The sequence below is a fragment of the Scardinius erythrophthalmus genome (assembly GCF_964197995.2).
Source record: "Scardinius erythrophthalmus genome assembly, chromosome: 16".
Classification (NCBI taxonomy): Eukaryota; Metazoa; Chordata; class Actinopteri; order Cypriniformes; family Leuciscidae; genus Scardinius; species Scardinius erythrophthalmus.
Genome location: NC_138236.1, coordinates 21,517,923 through 21,530,270, shown reverse-complemented (window position 1 = coordinate 21,530,270; position 12,348 = coordinate 21,517,923). Strand labels below are relative to the sequence as shown.

Below are 12,348 nucleotides of genomic sequence, written 5' to 3'. Positions count from 1 at the left end.
ATGGGAAACTTGACTTTTTTTGTTTACTACTGCAGCTTCAGACTTCTTCACTTTAGTTTAATACTTTAACCCTTGTGTGGTGTTCATATTTTTGTTACTCAGCCAGTGTTCGTGGGTCTGGTGGACCCGCTGCATTTTTGGGTTTTTAATTCAACACAATCAAAAATGTTATGTTAAAATACTCAACAGATGTTTACTTCATCCCAATTACAAGCAATATAAACAGCATTTATGGTCAATATTTTCTCTTTACCTTTGTTAGATCACATTTAAGAATTGCAACCTCGTGTGGGAATGGCAGGAGTAGAAGCACAAAACTCACTCTTGCACTCTTTCACACTTACACACAATCTCTCTCTCACACGCACACACACACACACACACACACACACACACACACACACACTCATGCAGACACATACACACACAAAACACACACACACACACACACACACACACTCACTTGGATATGTGGTGTACGGTCACTCTCCATAGGCATAATGGTTTTTCTAATGTACAAACTGTATAATATATCCCCCTACTAACCCTACCCCTAAACCAACCAATCACAGACAACTTTTGGCATTTTTTGAATTTCAAAAAACACCATTTAGTAGGCTATGTTTTAGCATGAGGACACAGATGTCGTCATAAACCATGTTTACGTTGTAATACCCATGTCATTATACACATTTGTGTCCTCATAAACCATATAAAAGAACATACACACACTAACAGCAGGCCCTGACAGGAGGAGGACAGAGTAAAGGTACACAGGACCTACAATTTCCACACTTTTATTAGCCCCGGGTCCAGTGGACCCGAACATCCTGTGTGTAATATAAATGTGTAGGGGGGGGGGGGTGTACAGTGTGTTTTCATTAAAAATGTGTTCTGATATATATTCCTCACAGAAAATGAGCCAAGGCCAATGAGTCTCAGTTTGAAAAAATAATTAATTGTATAATTTTTCTTTTGATAAAAAATTAAAACGGGTCCAACAGACCCGAACACCATACAAGGGTTAATACATTCATATCACATCTGTACAAGTCTGTCCATGTTCCTTTCATGTTAGCGACAGATTAAGTAGCCTACATAACTGAAGCGTGCAAAAACTTGACAGTTTGGATGCTGTAGGAGAATGGTAAATTGACACCCTTCATATACAGGTGTACGTTTTTAAACAAGTGATTGAAAATGGCAGAGAATTCGTCTTGAAGAAATCAGAGTGTAGGCTACTTCATACTAAAAGAAAACACCACAGTGGCATGATCTCAGTTCTCAAAATGTTTCCTGCAAGTTCCTGTTTGTCTGCCTCAACACAGTCAACTAGCGTTTCGTGTGTGTGTGTGTGTGTGTGTGTGTGTGTGTGTGCGCGCGCGCTCTATTATTAGGCTATACCTTGTATAAATTATACTTTCAAGTCATTTCCTATTGTATTTATTGTATTCGTAATGCCCATAAGACAATTTCACTGAACAAATGAAAGCTACCCTGAGCGTAGGCAACGAAACATTTGTTATCACTAGATCACACACTTGTATGAAGTGCCAGCAAACCCCGCAAATTGTCCAATCTCGGAAGAGAGGACTACTTGTTTACAAACAAAAAAAAGACGTAATTTTCTCACAGAAGCATTCACATGACAACAATAACGGTATTATTGTCAGAAAGCAGGGTTTTTTTCTGGTGGGATGTTGCGCTACAGAGGCGCGATTCAAGTCCAGTATACTGTGACGATAACGCGCGAGTAACCAAATAAGGACATAAAATAGGGACGGGTCTCAAAGCATCATTAACTGACTATCTAGATAAAGTTCTTAGGCTAGGCATCATAGGCACGTTCTGAGTGAGAGCAACTGCTCGCAACGATGCTCTAGTTTTTGAGAAACTGACAGGATTTCCTGCGAAAGGATGTTACGTGAGTGACTTAAAATTAAGTTCTCGTTTAATCCTGTGACTCAAATATTACAGAAACAGGGGGAGCATGGCTGTGTGACGACAAAATTGCAACGTGCTAGTGCTCATGTCTCACTCACCATAAAAACCCACGAGCTCGAGCTCGTTTCATCACACACCAGCAAATACCTGATCGACGCACGAGCTCTGCAAGCATAAACGTAAATATTGTTCTTTTACATTATCATTACATAGAAATATAACATACCATAAGTAGCATTGGAATGATCTTTTATTACAATATTGACTAAAATATTGCTTCATAACTATCTACACGTTATTTAAAATGTTAAAAACGTTTCATTGTTGCCTTAAATCTTTATTAAAATAACCCTCAAGTCAATTATATTATACTTTTTTGTTCACTTAAATGTATTACTGATGAAGAAAGTAGAGAAACGTGTTAGTTGAAATGACAGAAATTGCTGTGACAAGTTAAAGGGAATGAAATAAGGATGTTGATTTTACAATTATGAAAACAAGTTGTATTAATATTATTATAAAATAAAATATAATACTGTGTTTGTATGAAATATATGATGTGTAAATGCAGCTATAACTTCATGTGCATAACAAGCAGGTCAAATGTCTTTAATCAAGGAACTGCATTAAGCTGTTATAAACTAAAGCAAGATTGATTTTATTCAAGAATGTTTAAAATGTCAGAGTACAGGAATGTCACTGAAACTGAGTTAACCACATTTGAGCGATACAGAGAAGGACGATCTTGAGCTGACAGAGATGGCTCTTATATTTGACTTCCACATTTCTTTGCAATTTACATTGCACAATACTGATGCTCAACTGTCATCTCAACTCAGCAGACATCCGTTGTTGGAAATGAATTTTTTTGTGGTCGTTCTTTATGAAGACATAAAAGGTTTCATTCCTTCACATTACTAAAAACAATTCTTTGTATTCTTTTTTTTCCCCACTCTAGAGACTTTTCCAAATACGGATTTGTGTTTACCCATATAAGTTTGGTTTAGCTGCAAGAAGAAGAACAGACGCCTCAGTTGCCATAACTGGCTTTTGCAACAAATAGCAGAATGGAGAAGATGAAAGACAGTAAGGTAGTCTTTTTTTTTCTGTCAGTGTCATTATGTACAGAACAAGTTGTGATGTTTAGTTTTCGTCTTTATTCTTGTGAAAAAGAAGTGTGCTTAATTGTTTTGCACTTAACTTCAAATCTTAAAAGTAAAAAAAAGAGTACTTGCAGATAACATTAATGAACTAAATGGCCACTTAAGTGTACTTAAAGAGAGAACACTTTATTTTACAGTGCCCTTGTTACACATTACATGTAGTTACTATAGTAATAACTATAAATTATGCATAATTACATGCAACTAAGTCTAAACCAAACCTAAAAGTATAATTAGACTGTAACAAGGACACCTTAAAATAAAGTGTAACCTACTGTTTCTTAACACACTTAAGTACGCTTTTAGTATTTTTAATTATTATGTTTAAATAATCTTTTGTCATGCTTTTAAAAGTACATTTATTATTTTAGTTTACAAAGCAGCACACTTTAACTGTATTTCAAAGACAACAGAAGTACTTATGACATATAAAGATACTTAAGTCCCTCTTAAGTGGCTCAGAAAAGCCCTCTTAAGTTATGCTTATTGCATTTAATATAAATTTGAACTATAATACATTTTCATCTAATTGCATCTTTGCAATATTGAAGTATATTCTTATTTCCTTAAATATTCTTTTTCAAAATATGCTTTAAGTGTACTTCTTTTTCACAAGAGATTACATGCAGGAACTATGGTCTTTTATGTAATACAGTATTAACATCATCTGCTTATTTTATGGCAATTTTGTAGTTCCTAAGCTACCATGTCTTTAGGCTACTATTTTTCATAATATGAGTCATGGTTTGTAGTACAGATAGATACCTCAATTCTAACCATGGGAATGGGGAGCCACCCATGAGGTTACTACATATTCACAAACACTGTAAACTGTGCTTACCATGCAAGAACTGTAGTAAATGTTCAAGGGATGCCAATGGGCATCTGGGTTTGAAATGTTGTAATGTGTTTTTATTGTAGATATACTGTAGCTTGTTTTAATTGCCAGTAGCCTATGATTTATATACTGATTGTGTAATGTTTGTGTGTCACTAATGTGTTGCACTAGTAGGTTTAACTAGGTATTATTTGATATGTCTGTTCAGGCTATTAGTGTGCAATTGATTTGATACATCACCTAAATAAATTTATGTCGTAGCTGTAGTGAGACATTTTTTGGCCTGCTTTGTCTTTGGAGGCTGTTTGGACCAAATCCCAACTGACTCTGATCCTAGATCTAATTAAGTGAATCATACTGGAATGTGTGAGACAATCTCGGATCATTTTCTTAGTTGGATTAACCGATAGGATTTCAGCATGTGAATTAAGAAACCGAGATGAGCAAAGCAGAACGATGAGGAGAAATGACTGTTCAGAGCAGGGTTTAGATGGCATGTTCAAACTTGAGCAAAATATGAACAACATTCTGACTGGTTCTTACTTGTTTCAGAATGGACTGACAGAATGGAAATTCCTAATCCAAGTGTGCAAATTTGCATGTACTGTAGGTTATTACAAAACTATTAGTGAGTCACTGAATGTGTTGATTTAATAAATAAGTACCGGTATGTATAATTAAGTTAAGGGAGACTTGGGGTGTATGTTTGCAAATGTGATCTGGTCTATCCTGATCAATAGAGATGAAAGATGAAAGATGCATGATGTCGTTATAAATTTCGAATTCGAATTCATTGTTTTCAGCTCCTCACAGATCACATGATGACACCCATATCCTTGTTCAGTCAGCCGCTGTGTGTGTGTGTGTGTGTGTGTGTGTGTGTGTGTGTGTGGCTGTGTGTGTGTGTGTGTGTGTGTGTGTGTGTGTGTGTGTGTGTGCGTGTGTGTGTGTGTGTGTGTGTGTGTGTGTGTGTGTGTGTGTGTGTGTGTGTGTGTGTGTGTGTGTGTGTGTGTGTGTGTGTGCATGTTTGGGTCTGTTTAAGTCTGTATCATAAAATCAGACTGGTTTGCACATGCAAAAGTTCCTGTGCTGAGGTTTTTTGCAACAGACATTTGCCAAATATTGCATGCAGTAGTGAGAAAGTTTATCCACTACAGATTACCATTTACTTCATGGAAAGCATCATTACAAATGACTTTACCCTAAAAGGCCCTACAAACCTATACAAATACAAATCTCACCCAATACATCCTATAGAACAGGCCATCAGATTGTTGTTCTTTCTGACCCATTATTTGCTGCTGTACAGAAGTAACGCAGCTCAAAATTAGCTTAGGGTGCTATTTCTAATTTTAATTTGATGCAAGAGGGAGGAACAGACATCAAGCTATAGAGTTTGAGAACCACGATTAGGAGAAAAATGATACCTAAGGACATGTGAACTGATTTATGCAACTTTGTTGTTCCACTTTCATACATACTCTGGGAAATTACTATTGTGTAATATGTGGTTATCAGGATTTGTGTGCCATTCAGAATTGAGAATGATTTTTAGATTCCTTCCTCTCGAATTGAGGTAGCAAACAGGATTGTAATAAAGTACTGTAATAAAGTAAGATTAAAATAAATAGAATTTTACAGCTGCAATTTGTAACTAGGCTTTAAGAAAGCCCTTTTTTAAGTTTTGATAAAAGTTTAAAAAGCATGAAGGTTTTTAGACAAACAGGATATTGAAGTAGTGTGTGATTATTGAGTGACGCCAGAGTGTGATTTAAAACTAAAGCCAACAAAGTGAGAAAGGCTCTCCTTCCTTTTTTGGTTAGGTTCAGTTACCCTTTAAAGCACGAGTTATTATAATAAACCCCTTTGCAAGGGACCCTTTTCAAAGCTATAAAGGCAGCTATATTTTCATGTATGAAGATACATTTGAACTGAGAAAACTTTGGCCTTGTTTCACAGACAGGGCTTAGACTAAGCCAGGAGTAGGACTAAAGTTCAGTTAGACCGTTTAAGTAGCTTTTACCAAGACGGCAGAAAGCGCATCCTAATTGTTTTCATTATTTTACAAAAGCACAACGTTTTTTTTGTTATTGTGAGTTTACAGAAATAAGAGTATTTTAAGTCAAATCAAAGTGGTGGCGCAGGCGCCTGTCATGCAGTAAGCATCTCTCCACACAAACACTTATGTGTCTAATAATAGCGCACATTTATCTAGGTTTACATTAAAGCGAGTGGACTGATTAAGTTGCTACTACTTACATGTTTCAAGTGAGAGGTTATTTGAGGTCGATGAATGATAGGCAAATGTTTAGATTTCCTGCCGTTAATGATTGGTCCATCACAGATTGCGTGACTTTGCCACTTCCTGTGGAGGTTTTTTTTTTTCTGTGACTAACAGACTAATCTACACATAAATATATACAGTGAGGAAAATAAGTATTTGAACACCCTGATATTTTGCAAGTTCTCCCACTTGGAAATCATGGAGGGGTCTGAAATTGTCATCGTAGGTGCATGTCCACTGTGAGAGACATAATCTAAAAAAAAAGAAATCCAGAAATCACAATGTATGATTTTTTAACTATTTATTTGTATGATACAGCTGCAAATAAGTATTTGAACACCTGAGAAAATCAATGTTAATATTTGGTACAGTAGCCTTTGTTTGCAATTACAGAGGTCAAACATTTTCTGTAGTTTTTCACCAGGTTTGCACACACTGCAGGAGGGATTTTGGCCCACTCCTCCACACAGATCTTCTCTAGATCAGTCAGGTTTCTGGGCTGTCGCTGAGAAACACAGAGTTTGAGCTCCCTCCAAAGATTCTGTATTGGGTTTAGGTCTGGAGACTGGCTAGGCCACGCCAGAACCTTGATATGCTTCTTACAGAGCCACTCCTTGGTTATCCTGGCTGTGTGCTTCGGGTCATTGTCATGTTGGAAGACCCAGCCTCGACCCATCTTCAATGCTCTAACTGAGGGAAGGAGGTTGTTCCCCAAAATCTCGCAATACATGGCCCCGGTCATCCTCTCCTTAATACAGTGCAGTCGCCCTGTCCCATGAGCAGAAAAACACCCCCAAAGCATGATGCTATCACCCCCATGCTTCACAGTAGGGATGGTGTTCTTGGGATGGTACTCATCATTCTTCTTCCTCCAAACACGTTTAGTGGAATTGTGACCAAAAAGTTCTATTTTGGTCTCATCTGACCACATGCCTTTCTCCCATGACTCATCTGGATCATCCAAATGGTCATTGGCAAACTTAAGACGGGCCTTGACATGTGCTGGTTTAAGCAGGGGAACCTTCCGTGCCATGCATGATTTCAAACCATGACGTCTTAGTGTATTACCAACAGTAACCTTGGAAACGGTGGTCCCAGCTCTTTTCAGGTCATTGACCAGCTTCTCCCATGTAGTTCTGGGCTGATTTCTCACCTTTCTTAGGATCATTGAGACCCCACGAGGTGAGATCTTGCATGGAGCCCCAGTCCGAGGGAGATTGACAGTCATGTTTAGCTTCTTCCATTTTCTAATGATTGCTCCAACAGTGGAGCTTTTTTCACCAAGCTGCTTGGCAATTTCCCCGTAGCCCTTTCCAGCCTTGTGGAGGTGTACAATTTTGTCTCTAGTGTCTTTGGACAGCTCTTTGGTCTTGGCCATGTTAGTAGTTGGATTCTTACTGATTGTATGGGGTGGACAGGTGTCTTTATGCAGCTAACGACCTCAAACAGGTGCATCTAATTTAGGATAATAAATGGAGTGGAGGTGGACATTTTAAAGGCAGACTAACAGGTCTTTGAGGGTCAGAATTCTAGCTGATAGACAGGTGTTCAAATACTTATTTGCAGCTGTATCATACAAATAAATAGTTAAAAAATCATATATTGTGATTTCTGTTTTTTTTTTTTTTTGATTATGTCTCTCACAGTGGACATGCACCTACGATGACAATTTCAGACCCCTCCATGATTTCCAAGTGGGAGAACTTGCAAAATAGCACTTAATAGTTCAAATACTTATTTTCCTCACTGTATATTGAGAATAAACAAAAGAAACAGGTCGTCAATATAATCAAATAATTAATCTCATGGTTTCCAATCAGTCTTTAGAAAGCAAAATAAAACAGTAATAATGTTGTATATATTTTATATTTAATACATTCAATAATTTTATTATTATTATTTATATTATTATATTTTCTCTGAGCCCATTCTGAACATTGAAGAGAAACAAAACAGTCAACTAAATGGAAAATTATAATGCTAAAAAAAAAAAAAACCTGTGCTGCAGAACTATTTGACATGACCGGTAGGACAGGTTTTGTGCACATTTTGAGACTTTATTGGGTCACAGTTACTTCTTTCATCTTTACTCATGTCAATTTTGTGCATGTCACAGTATGTGTATTTCTTCTTTTTGTTTAGGGGAAGCAGGTGACATGCTACCTGGTGCTCTGCGTGTCCACGGCCGTCATCGGCTCGCTGCAGTTCGGCTTCAACACAGGAGTCATCAACGCACCCGATCAGGTAAATGTTTCATTAAATGAGTAGCATTTTAGACTTAAAAAAAAACAACGCTTCATCACTTACTTCTGTCTGTCTCTCTGTTGATGATCAGAAAGTGAAGAACTTCATCAGAAACGTGTCTCTAGTGCGCACTGGAGAGCCCATGGATGAATCCACGCTCACAACAGTGTGGAGTGTCGCAGTTTCCATCTTCAATGCTGGCGGCATGATCGGATCTCTTAGTGTTGGCGCTATGGTTGACAAGCTTGGGAGGTGAGAAAAGAGTGACCAAATTCAAAATCACACAATTTATTTGGACATAAAACAAATATAAAAAATCTTTTTGTTTCATCTCCAAAATTCTCTTTACAGACGGAAATCAATGCTGCTGTCCAACATCCTGGCTCTGATTGGTGGAGGCCTGATGGGTTTATCCAGCATATGCACCTCCCATGAGTTGGTGATATTGGGCCGTCTGGTGATTGGTGTGTTCTGTGGTATGTGTACAGGACTGACACCCATGTATGTGGGTGAAATTTCTCCAACGGCACTGCGAGGGGCTTTTGGCACCCTTCACCAGCTCGGGGTGGTCATCGGCATCCTGGTTGCACAGGTTAGATTTTCCTATGGATGAATGTAAATAAGAGATTAAAGGGATCACTCAAAAATTAAGATTAAACTAACCCAAATCTCATTCAAAACCCATATGATTTTCTTTTTTGCTTGCAGTTAGAATAACACCAAAGCTTCCATGCTGAAAAAAGATTCAAAAGCACCATAAAAGTATAGTAACATTGGTCTATACAACTTGTGTGCTAGTATAGTCCTCTGAAGTCATATGATAGCCTTGTGCAACGGACAGGTAGAAATTGAAGACATTATTCCCTAAAAATCTTGACATCTCCTCTGCACATTCAGTAGTGATGTCAGATTTGTAAAGAACTGATTCTTTTGAGTCAGATCTTTTCAATGAGTTCATTCACATCACAAAACTGGTCTGAATGATTTGTTCATGAATTGAATTGGTTCGGTTCACAAGTTCACTGACTCGTTCACTAATTTCAGTTAATTTCAACAAATTACTATCCTTTTCTCATAAAATGATATTGTATGGCTTCAGAAGATATTTGGATCATTTTTATGATGGTTTTGGGTCCTTTTTGAAACTTGAAATCTTCAGTCCATATTCATTGTATTCTTCCTTTAGAAGAAAGGAAGTCGTCTGATTTTTGAACATACTGATTATACACTTAAAAAGTCAAATGCAAATAGTTATAAATGGGTCTTCTTTGTGGATTTTATGGTAGATCTTAGGTCTGGAGTCATTGCTGGGGTCTCAGTCTTTGTGGCCGCTGCTGCTGGCTCTGACGACGCTGCCTGCAGTGGTACAGAGTGTTATGCTGATCTTCTGCCCAGAGAGCCCTCGATACCTGCTGATCAGTCTCAACCAGGAGGATGAGGCACGCCAAGGTGAGACTGCTCAGGACTGAAAAAAAAGTCTTTAGAAGTATCCCATTTGGATCTAGAAAGAGCAGGAGACATGTGCAAGCAGCGCAACACTCCATTTAGCACTGCCTGAGCAAATTAAGTGTATTTACTCTTCCACACTGACTATGTTGATCTTTCTCTCTTCTGCCCTCAGTGCTGACACGTCTTCGTGGGCATTCAGATGTGGAGGATGACATTCGTGAGATGAAGGAAGAGGCCATGAAGATGTCCATGGAGAAGAAGGTTTCTATTCCGGAGCTGTTCCGTAACTCCGCCTACAGACAGCCCATTATTATCGCCATAATCCTGCAGCTGTCCCAGCAACTGTCCGGCATCAACGCTGTGAGTCTCCACACTCCACACTTCCCCCCACCAGTTACATAAAAAGTTTACATAATGATCTTTGATTAGCACATCCTGTTAAACATTTTAAACATAAACCTAAAAACTTTAGTGCTTACAACAAGAGAAACAATTTGCCAATGAGAAGAAAAATAAAGTTAACATTCTCTATAACAAGTCATACACAAATGTATCTTCTTTTAATAATGTTCAGATATTTATTTTACCTGAAAACGAGACAAAAATACTGATTAATGAATGTTTGTTTGCAGTGTTTGTCACTTTGTCAATTTGTAAGGATTCCTTCCATATTTTCCCCTTGTGAACTCCCAGTATTGACATGAACTGTTCTAAATGTTAAACAGCTGCGTTTCTGTACATTTTCCAGGTAATTTATTACTCAACAGAGATCTTCAGAAATGCAGGCATCACTGGGCCAGTCTTCGCCACCATTGGAATGGGTGCAGTCAACACCATCTTCACTGTCATCTCTGTGAGTTTACACAGCTGAGCTAATATACTCACATAAACAAACATTTGAAAAGAACTGTACTGTAGGTAAACAGATGTCAAATTAATGTCACAGATGTCACCACCCTTGAATTTGCAATGTCATGTGATGCCCTTATATCCGATCAAATACTTTTGTGAGGGTGTACTAAAGAACAGTGTTGATGTTCCCACTGCTTTTCTCAACAGCTCTTCCTGGTGGAGAGGGCAGGGAGAAGAACACTTCATATGATCGGATTGGCTGGAATGGCTGTCTGTGTTCTGCTCATGACCATTTCTCTTAAACTTGCGGTGAGTTTTGATATACAATATATAATTAAATATATATGATCATTAAATGGGCCTATATGATAAACTACTAATCTTCAGAAGTGTATGGGATGGATTTAACAAGGGATTCATTCAATTAAATATTAGAGAATAGAGACATAACATTTTATTCATTTTTAAATTCATTCTCTTTTCTGATCTATAGAAGCCTGGAGATGATATACTTAAGAATGGCACTGCTATCTACGAAACTGCATCTGAAGGGGTCAGTGTGTGATCTTACTAATGAACGCCAACTTATATTTATGTGAGATTTCATTCACTGAAGTGTATCATTGCTCTTTTTTTCTCTCTACGAATGATTAAATTTCCGGCTAGCAGGGAATTTCAGCAATCAGCGTTCTGGCCATTCTGGCAGTTTTTGGATTTGTGGCCAGTTTTGAGATGGGACCAGGACCGATCCCATGGTTCATAGTGGCAGAGTTATTTTCTCAGGGTCCACGTCCGGCAGCCATTGCTGTGGCGGGATGCTGCAACTGGACCGCCAGCTTAATTGTCGGACTGTCTTTCCTACCACTAATGGTGAGAACCTTGTCACAGAATTCAGCAGTATTACATTTTTCATGGACACAAGAGCTAAACGCATTATTATGACCTTGCTTCCTTTACAGAAACTGTGTGGCCCGTATGTGTTTATCATATTCCTCATCCTCCTCATCATCTTCTTCGTGTTTACCTACTTCCGAGTTCCCGAGACCAAAGGCCGGACGTTTGAGGACATTTCCAGTGGATTTTCCAATGCCGCAGGCTCCAATCCTGTCAACTACACGTCTCCAGAGGGTGCCATTTCTCTGCCAGTGTCCCCGTCATCAGAGAAGTTTCAGATGACTGAGCTGGCTGGACAGGAGAAAAGTGGAACAAACCTATAGAGAAAACCCATAACCTACACAATACTGACACCCTAAATGGAGTCCTACAGTGGACAATAGAGAACAGATGCAGCTAAATAATGGGCATTATTACAAATGAAATAGCTAGGATGGTATTGAAAGCCTTTTTATAATTGGCAATAAAGTCATTATGAACAAATAAGTGTTACATGTGGTTGCAGCTGCCTTTTGATAAATTGAATGTTTAGTCAGATATAGAGTTGAGTTGCATTTTTAAGAAAACTTACGTGTGAGCACTAAGCACTTGCCCATAATTATTATTAACTTATTACTATGACTTATATTTAAATAGTTATTTAACAAATTTCTCATATTGCCCAAAATCAGACTTAAATC

General features: G+C 38.1%; 1 protein-coding gene across 2 annotated transcripts; it reads left to right on the top strand.

Moving 5' to 3' along the window:
- Positions 1-1,973: 1,973 nt before the first annotated feature.
- slc2a3b (solute carrier family 2 member 3b) lies at positions 1,974-12,145 on the top strand. 2 transcript variants are annotated; one of them, XM_081388377.1, is made up of 12 exons: positions 1,974-2,123; positions 2,903-3,035; positions 8,372-8,473; positions 8,565-8,725; positions 8,825-9,065; positions 9,760-9,922; positions 10,095-10,282; positions 10,671-10,775; positions 10,982-11,083; positions 11,268-11,327; positions 11,444-11,644; positions 11,734-12,145. In XM_081388377.1, exons 2-12 carry the CDS (start codon positions 3,012-3,014, stop codon positions 11,989-11,991), a joined length of 1,605 nt encoding a protein of 534 aa, XP_081244503.1. In that variant the 5' UTR covers positions 1,974-2,123; positions 2,903-3,011; the 3' UTR covers positions 11,992-12,145. The 2 variants fall into 2 exon arrangements, with proteins under 2 accessions (XP_081244503.1, XP_081244504.1); XM_081388378.1 differs by lacking the exon at positions 1,974-2,123 and having other exon boundaries at positions 2,912-3,030.
- The last annotated feature ends 203 nt before the right edge of the window (positions 12,146-12,348 follow it).

Excerpts from the sequence above, each read along its gene's own strand:
- slc2a3b (XM_081388377.1), top strand. The coding sequence starts at position 3,012 with ATGGAGAAGATGAAAGACAGTAAG. Across the intron at positions 3,036-8,371 it reads AGAAGATGAAAGACAGTAAG|GGGAAGCAGGTGACATGCTA; the intron begins GTAGTCTTTTTT and ends CTTTTTGTTTAG. Across the intron at positions 11,084-11,267 it reads CCATTTCTCTTAAACTTGCG|AAGCCTGGAGATGATATACT; the intron begins GTGAGTTTTGAT and ends TCTGATCTATAG.